Source organism: Mercenaria mercenaria, chromosome 6, assembly GCF_021730395.1.
Source record: "Mercenaria mercenaria strain notata chromosome 6, MADL_Memer_1, whole genome shotgun sequence".
NCBI classification, from domain to species: Eukaryota; Metazoa; Mollusca; class Bivalvia; order Venerida; family Veneridae; genus Mercenaria; species Mercenaria mercenaria.
Genome location: NC_069366.1, coordinates 91,158,755 through 91,175,000, shown reverse-complemented (window position 1 = coordinate 91,175,000; position 16,246 = coordinate 91,158,755). Strand labels below are relative to the sequence as shown.

The following is a 16,246-nucleotide window of genomic DNA, read 5'->3' as shown; positions in this document are numbered from 1 at the left end:
AAAACAACAACAACAAAAATTAAAACTTATAAGTACTAACAGAAGTAAGGATCCCCCCCCCCCCCCACAAAAAAAAAAAATCAATTATTGATGTGACATTGATTAATTTAAGATATATGGTGAATAAGAAGTCTATGGAACGTCCGACACGACTTTGATGGTTTATTCGCATTGGCTTACGTAAGTCTTCATTAGGCAGTGATCACTTTTCAATCGGCAGTGCTAAGGTTACCTGTCATTCAGTTATGGTTACTTTGCATTTGGATGTTCTCACTGTACATAATAGCGTCGTACATTTTCATTCTGGTGTGGCTCGACGCCATTCGGCATTGCAAACTTGTCATTCGGCATTGCAAATTTGTCATTTCGACAGTTGTTTCTTGCCATTCGGCCGTGATACCCTGGCATTTAACAGTGATAATTTGTCATTTACTTTTCTTTCGACAGTTTTTACTTGTCATTCGGCAATGGTAACTTGACATTCGGTAATGGTTGCTCATTCGGCAGTGGGTACTTGTCATTCAGCAGTGGTAATTTGTCATTATTTAGTGGTTACTTGTTATTTTGCAGTGACATACTATATGCGACATCTAGCGTCTTTTTTTCAATCAGTCACACTTATCAAAATGGCGTCATTGACAGAAATACCCGGATGAAGCTCATGCACCTTTCACAGAAGAAGACGTTGGTAGGATCCTATTTATTTTAGTTTAAGGACATTTGGTTAAGCTGTCTGCAACTAAACGACTGAATGTGACGGGCCATTTCATTTACCGCTCATCTCTCATTTGTGTTACACGGAGATTAGTATTTCCATATGATTGTACATTCGCATGTGTAACTGATTTGATACATAAAACGAGGGAAATGAATTTCAACACTGAGATAATTTTGTTACCCCAAAAAAGTGTGATATATCCTACTCCTCACGAACACGTATACAACAACCACCATGTATAAATTTATACGATACTCATCATGTACATACATTTACTTTACTCAAAATATTATATACATGTATTCTACTCACCAGTCCAAGTATATCCTACTCCTAAAGAACACAGATGTACCCTAGTCACCATGTTCCCTACTTACCATGTTCACATGTGACCGTATTCGTCGCGTGCATAAGTGTACTCTACTCAGCAGGTACACAGGTGCCCTGCTCACCAGATACATACGCATATTGTATTAACCATATACTTGCATGTACGTGTATCCTGCTCCATACCGTACTCACCATGTTCAAATGTTTACAGTACACACCATGTACATACCATACGTCTATCCTACTCACAAATTACATAAATGTACCCTACTCCTTAAGAACACTGGAGAACCCTACACCAGGGTGGCAACCCACGTGACTTTTGGATACCGTACACACGGAGACAATGTCCCGATTGAAGCAACATTTTGCCTGTATTTTTCCTTACTACTTGACGGATTTTCATAGGATAAAGAGCGTCGAAGACAGCAAATGAGTGCTTTCGTTCGCACAAAACGCCTGCAATCAGTTCTAAGTACTTTTCTCTCACACTTCGCCCAACTGCGAAAATGTGTACGTTATCTACACAGTTACTCCACGAACAGCAGTTGGGTGTAGTGTTTGAGAAAAGTCATTTTCAAGACTGAAGAAAAGAAGTTGCTGTCATCCCGGAACATTTTTGGCACACAATATTGTCAATGATTGTTTTAAATTACGTAAAATGCCAATATAAAGCAATGATTGTTTTGAATGACATTAAATATGAATATTACTAATGACTGTTTCAAATGACTTACAAAGGCAAATATTACCAATGACTGTTTCAAATAACTTACAAAGGCAGATATTATCAATGACTGTTTTAAAACAACAATGCCATATAATCAATGACTGTCTTAAATGACATAAAATGTCATATTAAAAATTACTGTTTTTCAATAACTTGTAAATGTAAATATCATAAACGATTGTTTTAAAAGACATACAAATGCCAATATTATCAATGATTGTTATAAATGACTCGTCAATGCCAATATCATCAATGACACATAAATACAAATGGCGTTTTGATTAGTTAACTAATTCTTTAATCCTTCGTAACACGAAGAGACGAATAGAATACATAATATGTATATACAAATTACAAACCATGCAATGATATAGGCGTTAAGTTGGTCTGCAGTTTGCAGTTCGCAATTCGATTTGCAAGCCGCAAACTATTTTGCATTTTACAGTTCGAATTGCAAACCGCAAACTGTTTTGCATTTTGCAGTTCGAATTGCAAAATGGATTTTTATTTTGCAATACAAGATGTATATGATCCATGATTTGCTTTCCAAGAAAGATGTTAATGACGGGGTTGAAACATTAAAATTTCACCTTTCAGTCTCCTTTGCGCTTTGTTATTTGAATTGCAAACTGTAAATTATTTTGCATTTTGCAGTTCGAATTGCAAAATGAATTTTTACTTTCGATTCACTATATGTATTGAACAGCGATGCAGTTTCTCAGAAACATGGTATTGTGCTTTAACATTTAACATTTCAATCTTATTTGCACTTTGTAATTTGAACTTCAAACTGCAAAACATTTGCAGTTCGAACTGTAAAACGAGTTTTTATTTTGCGTTTCAGTATTCAGTATTTCAATGTCCTTTTCGCTTTGTAATTTGAACTTCAAACTGCAAAACATTTGCAGTTCGAACTGTAAAACGAGTTTTTATTTTGCGTTTCAGTATTCAGTATTTCAATGTCCTTTTCGCTTTGTAATTTGAATTCCAAACTACAATTTATATTTTGCGTTTCAGAATTTAGGATATCAATGTCCATTTCGATTTGTAATTCATGTTTTTTTTTTTTATATATGTACAAACTGAGAATGAAATAAACTTTGAAAAATTTAATTTGAATAACAAACTGCAAAATATTTTGCATTTTGCAGTTCGAATTGCAAAATAATTTTTTATTTTCGATTCAATATATGTAGTAAACTGCTTTTCAGTTTCTTCGAAAAGTGGTATTGGTTGGGATTTTTCCAGGCTTTAAAATTTAACAAATTAGTCTTATTTGCTTTTTTTTAATTTGAATTGCAAACTGCAAAATATTTTGCATTTTGCAGTTCGAACTGCAAAATGAATGTTTGTTTTGCGTTTCAGAATTCAAGATTTCAATGTCAATTGCGCTTTCTAATTTGAATTGCAAACTGCAAAATATTTTGCATTTTGCAGTTCGAATTGCAAAATAAATTTTTATTTTGCGTTTCAGAATTAAAGATTTCAATGTCAATTGCGCTTTGTAATTTGAATTGCAAAATGCATTTTTATTTTCGTTTCAATATATGTATCGAACTACGATGAAGGTTCTCAGAAACATGGTATTTATTTTTTTGGGGGGTGGGGGGGGGAGGTGGGGGCAGCTTTTCAGGCTTGAAATTTTAAAGTTTCAATCTAGGTTGCGTTCCGTAATCTGAATTGCAAACTTCAAAATAATTTGCATTTTGCAGTTCGAATTGCAAAATGAATTTGTATTTTGCGTTTCAGAGTTCAAGATTTCAATGTCAATTGCGCTTTGTAATTTGATTTGCAAACTGCAAAATATTTTGCATTTTGCAGATCGAATTGCAAAATGCATTTTATTTTCGTTTCAATATATGTATCGAACTACGATGAAGGTTCTCAGAAACATGGTATTTGAGGGGTGGGGGGCGTGGGGAGGGGTGCAGTTCGAATTGTAAAATGGATTTGTATTTTGCGTTTCAGAGTTCAAGATTTCAATATCAATTGAGCTTTGTAATTTGAATAGCATTTTGCAGTTCGAATTGCTTTATGATTCAATATGTATTGAACTGCGATGAAGTTACTCAGAAAGATGGTATTGTTTGGGGGTATTCAGACTTGAAAATTTAACGTTTCAATCTTTCTGCGTTTTATAATTTTAAATTGCAAACTGCAAAATATTTTGCATTTTGCAGTTCAAATTGCAAACTGAATTCTTGATTTGCGTTTCAGAATTCAAGATTTCAATGTCAATTGCGCATTGTAATTTGAATTGCAAACTGCAAAATATTTTGCATTTTACAGTTCGAATTGCAAAATGAATTTTTACATTAGATTCAATATAATAATTATGTATTGAACTGCGATGAAATTTCTCAGAAACATGGTATTGTTTGGGGCTTTTCAGGTTTTCAATCTTATTTTCGCTTTGTAATTTGAATTGCAAACTGCAAAATATTTCAGAATATACGCAAATTATCGCAAATAACCTTCAATATCATACATATTTATATTTGCCGCTTTTGATACAGAGAAAAGAGATTCTGTTTCAAGTAACTGGCATTCAGTGAGGCAAATGTCAAATTACAGTCATTCGTAATACTTTAGACATCCCCCATCCCTATTGTCCTATTGGGGTTTTGCTAAAGTCTGCTACATCGACTGAGATTATTTTTCGTGAGACCTCGGACGCTTGATTTCATATCCAGACATTCTTTTTTGATCGTACCAAGTGGGAGCTCGTTGGCGCTAACCACGGTTTGATGGCTGGGCTCTTGATTTCTGTTGCCTTGGTATTTAAGGGGAGTCAGAAATGGCATAGCTTTGTGCAGCTGAATCATTTATACGGTTTCCAGCATACTGGGGTACATTGTTGTTAAAAACTCTTGATGCTTGTGTTTCTGCACATAATATAGTCCCAATGTGGAAATATTGGAGGCCTATTACGGGTATTCATCCTTAATCAAATGTAAACTACATAATGTACAATGTATTGTAACTGACTAAACCACAAAATAACAGTCGAAAATGTATAGACTTATAAAATGCATTTACTACAGTAGCATATATAAAAAGAATCAGACTCGACTGGAAGCATTTGTTAAGCATTTGAAGGAGCTAATGAATGTAATAATTACGGGTATGAATTCACAACAGCCGTACATTTTCTCTTTAAAAATAGATGTAATAAGTACATTGAGAAATTGTAACAATTAATACCAGTCGTCATTTATGTTAATGACAGCGAATACATCATCAACTGATAAAATCGCTTGAGTGAATAGTAAAATCTAATACGGGTTAGATGTGACCACAAGAAAATAGCTAGTAAAATGCTTATGCGTGATAACATTTCTAACAACTGTTAAATTCCTAATAATGTCAACCTATTAGACTATTTCGCATATACATGTATATCTCAAAAGCCAGTAATTCATTACCTATTACAGCAGACAGTGGCAGACCTTTATAAACTAATACACTGTCCAAGAGAGTTCTCCAAAATGAGTCTGGTAAGTATGGATATGCCAAGCTTTGTAATAAAATAGTTCAACATCGTTCTTCGCAAGACAGAAGACAAGATGATAAATATACAATAATATGAGCCGCGCCATGGGAAAACCAACATAGTATGTTTGCGAGCAGCATGGATCCTGACCAGCCTGCGCATCCGCGCAGTCTGGTCAGGATCCATGCTGTTCGCTAACGGTTTCTCTAATTGCAATAGGCTTTGAAAGCGGATCCTGACCAGACTGCGTGGATCCATGCTGGTCGCAAACGCACTATGTTGGTTTTCTCATGGCGCGGCTCAATATTATCATCTGTCATCCCAAAACACATTTGGCACACAGTATTATCAATGACTGTTTCAAATGACATGTAAGTGCCAATCTTAAATTGGATCGTTTTAAACGATGTGTCATTGCCAATATTATTGATGATTATTTAAATTTTTTAAAAGAAACTGACCCCCAAAAACCTGAAACATTCAAGAAAAAAGTTATAATATTATTTGATAGATGCATCGAAATGCATAAATATCGTGTAAACATCCATTCTGCACACCTGTCTGATATTTGAGACAGTTTTTAAAATAATAACAAACAAAATATTGACAAAGTTTCTAGAATACACGCGCGGCTTGTCAAGTTATTTACTTTTCTGACACGCCCTTCATAAGAAATTAGCATATATTTTTTCTAACATTAAATTCTATATTTTGAATAACTAGAGTCTACTTGCGTGTGCTGTATGCGAGTGCTGTATCCGAAAGAGATGTCAGAACACAGTGTTGTATTCTGGCTTACAACGACACGTGCAGCTGTTATTATGGCAGTAAAAATAAATCTGAAATCATGAGAAAAACTCAAAAGGGGATTTTTATTCCGATCCATTTCTAAGAAGACAAAGCCAAAACAACAAATAACTCATTACTTTTATTCACACAAAAACAATGCAAAGTAATAATTGCACGTAAGCAAATTAATATAAAATCCCCATCATAAGCCACATCCTTAACCATTTTTTTTTCTAACCATTTTTTTTTCTAACGTTTCTCTCTTTGCCTATATAAATAGATTTGAAATAAAGTAAAATTTATTCAGTAAACTTTAACAGTTTGTGACTGTCAATTTAATACCCACATTGTTGAAACACTTGAATGAAAAACATGGACAAAATAAATACGGTATGCTATTTATACTTCTAATTACCTTGATAATTAACATTAGTTTCAGCTCGAATTCAAAGACTGTTGTCTGAATTTCATTTGTGAGCCTACTTCACGATGTGAGAATATAATGATATTATTCAGAGACGAGACAACTAACTTTTTAAAGAAGCATGTCTTCATATTGGGAATTTAGAAGACTCCTTGATTCTATTATTAACTTAGTAAGTGCTAATGAAAAATAAAGGCAAATTGATTATATCGCTTTCGGGCATTTTATCTTTAAAACACAAATATGAAATATGTAAAAAAAATGGAGCAGCTTTCAAAAGAGTTCGAGACGCATTAAAAGTTTAAGATGTAAAGTAAAAGAGAGCAGGAAGCATTAAAAATTAAAGTATATATTTTCATCGTTCTTACGAAATATCAGCCTTAAAACACTGATTCGTGATTTGGTTACGTTATAGACCCGTTATAGACACTGTGGTTGTACAGCGTCAGAAAATTTGAGAAATCTTTCTATTCATTAACGTATAATTGGTTAAATTTAAACGAGCCGCGCATGAGAAAACCAACATAGCATCCGCGCAGTCTGGTCAGGATCCATGCTGTTCGCTAACGCGGATGCGCAGGCTGGTCTGGATCCAAGCCGGTCGCAAATCACTATGTTGGGTTTCCCGTGGCACGGCTTAAATACATTTCTAATAAAAGGCTATATATAGATCGTCTCGCTAACAGTTTCACTTAACTACGTTAAGTCGGCTACTCAACGTGTAATCACGTTATTGACGTCGTAGGGGTGAAATAAAGGCAAAATCACGTATTTTGGGTATTCAGCTAGTGTATCGACTTTGACTATTAATAAGTAAAGAAATAAGACATTCGATATGTTCACAAAAGAGAACTAACATGAGATAAAGAGAAGTCTCGTATGTAATTATACTTTATTTAACTCGTTTATACATGTATAAATTCAGTGTGAAATATCTTCTACATATTGACATTCCTTTTCAGAATATCACGAAAATTGGCGTCTTGGTGCTTCTCGTGGTTATATATGCATGCGTATCTGTAAATGGAGCACGTTGTGAGTATTTAATTAATGCAGATAAACTAGTTAAAGGCACATCAGCGTAACATATGCACGTGTAACTTGCATTTGTATAATTATACAAAGGTGGTATTCATCGATAACCCGAGTATGAAACTTGCAGACTTGGACGAAAAAAAGAAAAAAACCCATAAAATTTTCAGTTTCCTAAATTGTTTCTCAATTGTAGGATTATGTTTATATATATTGCTTTATGCAATGTTTCGGATCACAAGGGTCATTAATAATAAACGACTGGAAGTTTTTAATTTCGTTAGTCTAAGTCTAAAATCGTTAGTAAATTCTTGTCATGACATTAAAACTGTACTGAATGCTGAGTCATAGACTGGCCCCCGTCCCTATGTTTGTTCTTATTTACATATTTTTGTTTATTCATTAAGAGGGAAGTAACTCCAGCAGGTTGTTTCTACATTGACTTTTTTATTGCCCCTGGCTCCGATCAGCCATCAGATAAAATGTGCTTTTTTAGAGGCAAAAGATTTTCTTATTTTGCTTGCAGTATTTATATAAAAAATAACCAGGGAGCCAGGCTAGCTGAGTCAATATTTCAAACGTTTTATTCAAATAAATTATTGCATTATGTGTGTGAGAAATACACCGCCTGTTTAAGAAACTGATTTGAGCCGCACCATGAGAAAACCAACATAGTGCATTGCGACTAGCATGGCTCCAGACGAGCCTGCGCATACGCTGGTCAGGATCCATGCTTATCGCTAACGGTTTCTCTAATTGCTATAGGCTTTGAAAGCGAACAGCATGGATCCTGACCAGACTGCGCGGATGCGCAGGCTGGTCTGGATCCATGCTGGTCGCAAATGCACTATGTTGGTTTTCTCATGGTGCGTCTCATTTATGCTTAGACAATGTGGTGTTATTTTTTCCGATCCTTTGGGATGACTGAGTCCTTTCAATGTTCTTTTATGATAGAATCCCTGGGTATCACGTGCAGGGTATCGCGTGCAGGGTATCGCGTGCTAGGACTGCGAAAGGTGTTTCACATTTCTTTACCTTTTACGAACGAAGCGTTACTGAAAGCGAGTCTGCTGTTATTTTGCGGATTCCAAAAGATCTCCCTTTTATTGATTTATTGTGACAATTAAAAACGCTATTTGTGAATAAAATGTAATCTTTATTTTTTACCACTGATCAGCAAACTGCAAATTCGGGACAGACTGTGAGAAATGCTCTAAGGGTCATTTCAAGATGGTACGGCTTGGCGAAAGGGATGTAAAGGTGTGTTGCTCTGGGTGCAGCAAATACTGCAAGGCCGGAAACAGACGTAGTGACGGAAGACCATATTGCACTTGCTATTATCCGAAAGGTAGGATTTATTCTAGAAATTCTATTTTTATGTTTGACGTCTGTGTATACATATATTGGAAGAAAGGTTGACTTCTGTAATATCGTTTTTTATTTTTCAATGATTTTTGTTAACATAAATATAAATGTTACAAATTAAAGCAGTTTTTCGTCTTAATTCGTCTCGATTATAATGACAATGGAAATACATTTTCCTTTCCTTTTGTCTTAGCCGAATCGTGCCGAAATAACAATCAAGGATACATAAGCTTAATTCATTTTATTTTACATACATTTTTAGTGCGTAATTAACATATTTATAAGTATTTATATCTTATAGGTTCACAGACTAGACGAATGTATGATAATAAATATTACAGAGAACTCATTGAATATCTTTGTTTTTGTATAACTAACAATAGAAATAGCTTTCTAAATTTTGCAAATGCTAAAATGAAACCTTTATGTATTTTTTAATATACAATTTCAGGTAATAATTTTATTAAGCGCTTAAATCCCATTTTATATATACATGTTTGATATATTATTTATAGTGGTTTTCCTATTTCAGACATAAAGGGAGATTGTTGGAAAGGCGAGCAATGCGAGACCTGTTTGAAAGGACCAAACAATGGTTACGTTGGATACATCAACATTATTCCAGTGTGTTGTGCAAAATGTGAGAGATCTGGCCTCATGCTTGGACGAAAGCTGTGCAACTGTCGACATAATGGCCCTTGAACTTTGTAATCATCTTTGGGAATCGTCACATAAGCAGATCATCTGTTTGTCACCTTCAAAATAAATGCTTTTGTGTTCCTTTATTTGTTCGTTTTGTGCAAGTGTGTGAGTGTGTGTATTTTGGTCGTGTACGTCCGCGTGCTGGGTTAACGTTATGGGAGGCTGCGTTTCTGGAACGTGGCTTTCCCTGTTGGATATTTATCCTTGTTTTGTATACAATATACTAAGAATATACTAGTATTCAATAATTAAATTAAGGTATCCTTAGGTGCAAATATTAGCCGTATATTTTACAAGAAGAAAGAAACATAAATCCTCAAAACGCATGAGGTCGTTACCATGTAAATTAACATTTATATGACATTTCGTTTTAACATGATGGTCAACACACATCTTCCTGGTACTGCACTTCTTACTGGTATTGTTTTTAATCGTAATATTTGTGTGTCTGCTACAGAAATATTGCATTTTAAAGTGTATGTTTATATATGTTGAATGTCTGTAGATGCTATAACTGTACTTTCAAGTTTTTGTTGTTACTTATTATTTTTTCGCCGTTTTCTGTTTCTGTCTTATGTTTCTTTTTGTTTCTAATGTTGATATATATGTATAAAGTGTCCTCATCCGAGTTTTGAAAACTGTGCTTTTTCCCAGGTGATTTGTCATTAACCTAATGAAATAATTTTGACCACTTGAAGATATATTTGAGTGATTCTGGTCACAGTCTCTAAAATTAAGTCATTGGCATGAAATCAATTTGATACCATTTAAAATGTTCTGAAGGACGATTTTCCCGCTGGTGCTTCTGTCGAAAACCGTCCATAGGGATTATCTTTAGTTTTCTTGTACTAGGTTTCACCCACTTTGAAATAGGTTTTTATCATTTTTTTTATGAATTTGATATTTCAGGCATATTTTCATAGTTGATGTTTTTCTTGTTTGTAACAGTGCGCTAAGAATGACTTATCAATGTGTGTAATCAGTATGATTTCGAATGTGTGGAAGTTTTGCTTACCAATAAATGAATGTTAAATTGATATCAGAGTAATACCAATTTTTCTCTTATTTTCATCACTTCCGACGTTAAGATATTATTGAATTTATATATCAAGGACAAAAGCCGAACAGGAACGGCCGCATTCAAAGAACGCAGCATGGCTTCACAAAGATCTCAATAAACATAAATTGAGAGAGAAATTAACAATAAAAACTCACTGATCTGAGCTAAGTTATCAGTTAAATTGTTTATAAGGTAATGTCCATCATTTTTTCCGGAATATTGTTCTTAAAATCGGTTGCATAAGTCAACAAATAAATATGTTTACTATGTATTTGGCTGAAACGTTGGTACCTTTCTGGTATGTTACTTAACCATTTTCTGCAGTTTTCGGTATTTGCAAATTTAGGTTTACGCTTATGTGTGATCATATACATACTAGTATAGAACTAGTTCTCTATACTTTTTTTCTTCATCATGTGGTAAAGAATTAGCAGAATATATCAACTTCTATAGTGACAGTGAAATAATATATCACAAATGAGGAGTGTGTGTGTTCGGGTTAACGTCTTTCTCAACAATTTTTCAGTCATATGAATGACGGCATAAATGAGCCGTGCCATGGGAAAACCAACATAGTGGCTTTGCGACCAGCATGGATCCAGACCAGCCTGCGCATCCGCGCAGTCTGGTCAGGATCCATGCTGTTCGCTAACAGTTTCTCCAATTCCAATAGGCTTTAAAAGCGAACAGCATGGAGCCTGACCAGACTGCGCGGATGCGCAGGCTGGTCTGGATCCATGCTGGTCGCAAAGCCACTATGTTGGTTTTCCCATGGCACGGCTCAAATGATGAGGTTATGTATTTATCTCATGTTGGTATATCTTGAATTATCTGAATAAGATATAAATAAATAAATAAATATATCACTGGTAGGATTATTGTATAGAAGAGTTTTGCCGACGGGATAATTTGCAAGTGTTCGTTCGCTAATAATTTACAAAATAGTAATTATGCGTGATTTGGAATAATCGGTACATTCATATCTGTAGAACATTATCAGAATTTATTCTGTTAATAACAATACCCGGTAAATTTTAAGAATATTTTGTTTTTATTAAAATGCTGCCATGGTATTTGAACTCTCATTTAAGACTATGTGCTGCAGTGCAGTAGAATTAATAAATTAAACGAAACTTACCTGGAAGTTGAAGTTTAATTATTATTCTACAGCGACTGGACCACAGGTTTTAATGCTCTCTCATTTAAACCACCCTTATTATGAACCAGTGACAGAATTTTATTTGATGTACTCTGAAAGTCTGCCTGGTCACCTGATAAGAACACGTGTTCATCTCATTAAACCCTAAAAATAACCATAAAAATATAATTGCAGTTTACAGATGGTAATGTACATTATGACATCACATACCGTTGGTTGAGCGCGAAACTAATATATAATTGTATATAACTGATAATAGAAAATAAGATACAAATGTTTCGCACTGAGCCGTCGATATGTTCCACACCGTGTTTGGTTCGCACATTATGTGAGATAGCCTTTTCTTGGGATCTGCCAGTGATTTAAATAAAGAGCAATGGTTATCTTGAGGGAAAACTAAACAGTTACCATTAAGTCAACAAACAAACCGTACGGTTAATAGTTTATTATATCTATTGTTATATACCAACAAATCACTATTTAGTCTTGGTCGGTCCATACTTCATCTTAAACATAAATTAACATGCATTATTATCGCGTCAGCATTAAAAAATCATGACAAATACGTTATAGGCCACTTAATGAAATACTTTCGTGCAAAAGTCGACCAATTCACATATCGTATCTTTATAGAACATCACTTTTTATTGCTCAAACTTTTCATGAAAGTTCTATTATAAATTGACGAAGCAAGTAGAAAAAAAATAAAGGGCTGAATAGTTCCTAGTGAAATGCCAGTCTGTGGTCTTCCTCAACCATCAAAGTTGGAAAGTCGCCGTATGATCTATATAGTTGTGTCGGCGCAACGTTAAATCCTACTACCCTTAGAACTGATGCAAATTAGCTGTTGTCTGGACTCGGGATTTGATTTACAAAACTTGCTAATTTGAAAAACGTCTCATTAAATGCAGAATGCATAGTTAGCCTAAAACATCCATTCTACATGAAATTACGCAAAAAAAAAAAAAAAAAAAAAAAGTGAAGTACACGTTACTTTGCACTTCTTCCGCTTACACCATGGAAGCACATTTTTTGATCGGATTACTGGCCTTAATTCAAACAAGAGAAAACAGGCTTAATGCGAAAATCGTGCATATGAGAGGGCAGTACAGAAAAGTCACTCCCGTTGAATTTTATGATGACGATATTTTTACAGTGGAATCAAACCTTTTACTATATCAAACAGGTGATGGACATATACATAGAAATATAAAATGAGCCGTGCAAAGCTAAAACCAACATAGTGTCTTTGCGACCAGCATGGTTCCAAGACCAGCCTGCGCATCCGCACAGTCTGGTCAGGATCCATGCTGTTCGCTTTCAAAGCCTAATGCAATTAAACAAATCGTTATCGAACAGCATGGATCCTGACCAGACTGCGCGGGCTGGTGTGGATCCATGCTGGTCGCAAAGCCACTATGTTGGTTTCTCATGGCACGGCTCAAATGTGATTTAGTTTTGCTAAAATGGTATCATATCTATTCATTTGTTTTCTAACTCATAGTGTAAACCTGTACAACGAAAATGTTATTAATTAAGCAAGTGATTTCATATTAGCTATGCGATTGCTATTTGTCACCAGGCTGTGGTATTGGCCCATTGTCTTCAGCCTTTGACCAATGTGATCATTTTTGGACAAATGATGAGGCAAGTACGAAATCATTTGATTAATAATATTGTATAACAAATAATATACTTATATAACTTACACGTGAAACTTAAAGTATACATTGATTTTGTGCAATAAAACTATACAACAAATTTTACGTATTTCGTAATATGAATAGATTAAACTTCCCAAGTTTATAGTGTCTTACCCCAATAGTGAAAAAATACTTTGATTACTTTATCATATTCTATGGCAGTTTCACGATTTTTGATGATTTGACACCTGCGATTTATCCATTCGCAAAGAATAATGTCACTGAAAATGGACGTATAACAAATGGCCAAATGGAAAATGGACTAGAGGGCAAGAGAAAGCATTTCCTCTACCGTCCTTAAACAGGCTGGATCGAACAGAATCTACTTCATTTCCATTTTTGTCGTGTTGGGTGACCTATGGAATTGTTTACAAAAAGAAAGAATGACGTATATCAAGCCGTGAAGAAATAAGGTATTCTAAATGAATTCTTTCTATGTAGTGTAGTCTCAGAAAAAATAGTATATACATGTAGTAGTTTCTGTTAATACTTAATTGTATGAAAATAATCAATAACTGATATATGTCAATTGAGATAAGAAAAGTATTTGAATGAATTAAATGTGTATATGTTATTGTACAGATACTAAAAATAACACAAAACTAAGAACTGAAAAAAGTGCAAATATAACAAATGCATAACAATCCACCATAAAACTAATATGTTCCCACGATATCTTAACTTCATTTGTGCTTGCTTCATCCATTTCAATATTTTCTTGACCTTGGTTAATTTGTAGGCTTGCTTTCTCAGTTTTGTTGTCAGCAGATCGATCTATTTTCTCATGTTGTTGCTCATCATTAGAAGCAGCTGGTATGATCTTTCCATTCTGATTTTTGCATGCCAAAACTTGATAAAGTTTTCTTAGCCACCGAGGTACTTTTGTTGTGTCCTTTTTATTATAGATCCGCATATTGAATATGGTGATCAATGTTATCAAAGCGCTGTTTATCAAATCAAACAGCAGTTTGTACGAGATCATTGGAATTGGTTTTGAGCTTCTTGGGAGGGTGTCGCTGACAATAGTCATGAAGACGGCAATCGACAGTAAAACGGTGATACAGTAGGACATGCGTTCTCCAGACTCGGGCACAAGTAGAAATACAAATGCATTTAGGATACTAAGAAATGTCAAGGGAAGGAGTACATGCATAATGATAAAGCCGGACTTTCTTTCAAGATAGAAAAGAAAGTCTATAGAATTTCCATCCGCCTCGGCTATGGAGTTCTTAAATGTCCAGATATTATTCCCTTCGTAATATTTGATATCTGCTTGCAAAATTGGAGCTTTTAGTGCCACTTCACTTTCAGAATATCCCCACACCGTAAAAGTAACCTCACATATCTGGGTATCAAAAGGGTAGTATGTCATATCAACCGTACATGTGCTTTTGATGAGATTTCCTGGAATCCAGTATGCAAGGCCATTGCTTAAAAAAAGTACTGTTTGCCATTTCATACCAAGTGTATTTGCTTCTTCTGCAGGATTCATTAGAATTAACTCTGGGACCCATACGTCTTCGTATGATGCCTTTATGCTTTCGATCCCTCCGTAAGATTGAGGATTCCACGTCATTTTGGCATCAATCCAGTTCATATTTATTCCCGCAAAAAATGAAAATTCCCCACGAACTTCATCTAATTGCTGTATTGACTTTAAAACCAAACTAACGTTTACAAAAACCGGTCTGTCTTGGTCTGCAATTGGTCTGACTAGCCTTTTGTATCCTGTAAGAAGGTCGTCCAGCAAAACGTTAGTGTCATTAATTGTTGCACATTTTGCCATTTCAAAACACCAATACATTACTATAATCAACTTTGAAATCTTCATTTTACTAAGTGTTCCTTCAGAGTAGAAATCTGCAGAGAAATTCCACTTACTTAATTGTTAAGTTAAAAGACAATTGCCTTCTATTTTCTCTTCCGTAAATTCTGTCCGCGTGATGAAATAACGTTATTTTAATCTATGGAAATAACTGGTTACATGTAATGCCTGATTCTTTGTGTTTGTAAACTGCTTTGAAGATTTTAACATACATAGATTTTTATCCAGTATATGATGAGTTTCGAATATCGTGCGGTTTATCAACAGTCACTGACATTCCGTCCAATTCATCTATATCTTTTTTGTACAGTTGATTCCTGATATTAAAACAGTGGTAAAGTAAAACATATGAAATATCTTAAAAATTCAGAACATATTTCACCCTCTTCGACCTCAATCATTTGCCTGTTCTGTGTATTGTAATAACTTGTTCTGTTAAAGATACAAAAGCTTAAATGACAAATGAAGACAACGGGTTGTTTAAACTGACCAGCCTCCAGTATAACAGAATGCCGTCACACTTTAAATGCTTATAGCCCGAAACTCTTTCAATTGATCAAACACATAACGTGGTTACTCTTAAGTGCCATAAAGTAACTACCTGTTTAGGGAAGCACATTTGAATTAAGCATATTTGTATAGTGTTACATGTAAACAGTGTTTCAAATATCGGAGAACTCTATAGTTCAAAAAGAAGAGATATTAAGAGAATACCTTTTGATTTGATTAAATATTGCTCCACTACCGGAAATGGCATTTACATAGAGGAAACACATGGCCATTAGCCATTTCGTTTATATACTAACATTTTCAAAGTTACCATAATGAAAAAGAAAATAAATATACAACTTTCAGTTCCCCTATATTAAGTTGTTTAAAAAGAAACATAACTGATTGTATTATACAGTATGATAAC

At 34.5% G+C, this 16,246-nt stretch overlaps 2 protein-coding genes across 2 annotated transcripts; one reads left to right on the top strand and one right to left on the bottom strand.

Moving 5' to 3' along the window:
• The first annotated feature begins 6,339 nt into the window (after positions 1–6,339).
• On the top strand, positions 6,340–10,620 carry LOC123548352 (uncharacterized). Its single transcript, XM_053546585.1, has 4 exons — positions 6,340–6,450; positions 7,447–7,519; positions 8,694–8,864; positions 9,414–10,620. The coding sequence occupies exons 1-4, from the start codon at positions 6,424–6,426 to the stop codon at positions 9,581–9,583; spliced, it is 441 nt and encodes a 146-aa protein (XP_053402560.1). The 5' UTR covers positions 6,340–6,423; the 3' UTR covers positions 9,584–10,620.
• A 3,456-nt stretch (positions 10,621–14,076) lies between these two features.
• On the bottom strand, positions 14,077–15,309 carry LOC128558114 (neuronal acetylcholine receptor subunit alpha-2-like). Its single transcript, XM_053546960.1, has one exon. The coding sequence runs from the start codon at positions 15,307–15,309 to the stop codon at positions 14,077–14,079; it is 1,233 nt and encodes a 410-aa protein (XP_053402935.1).
• Positions 15,310–16,246: the final 937 nt, after the last annotated feature.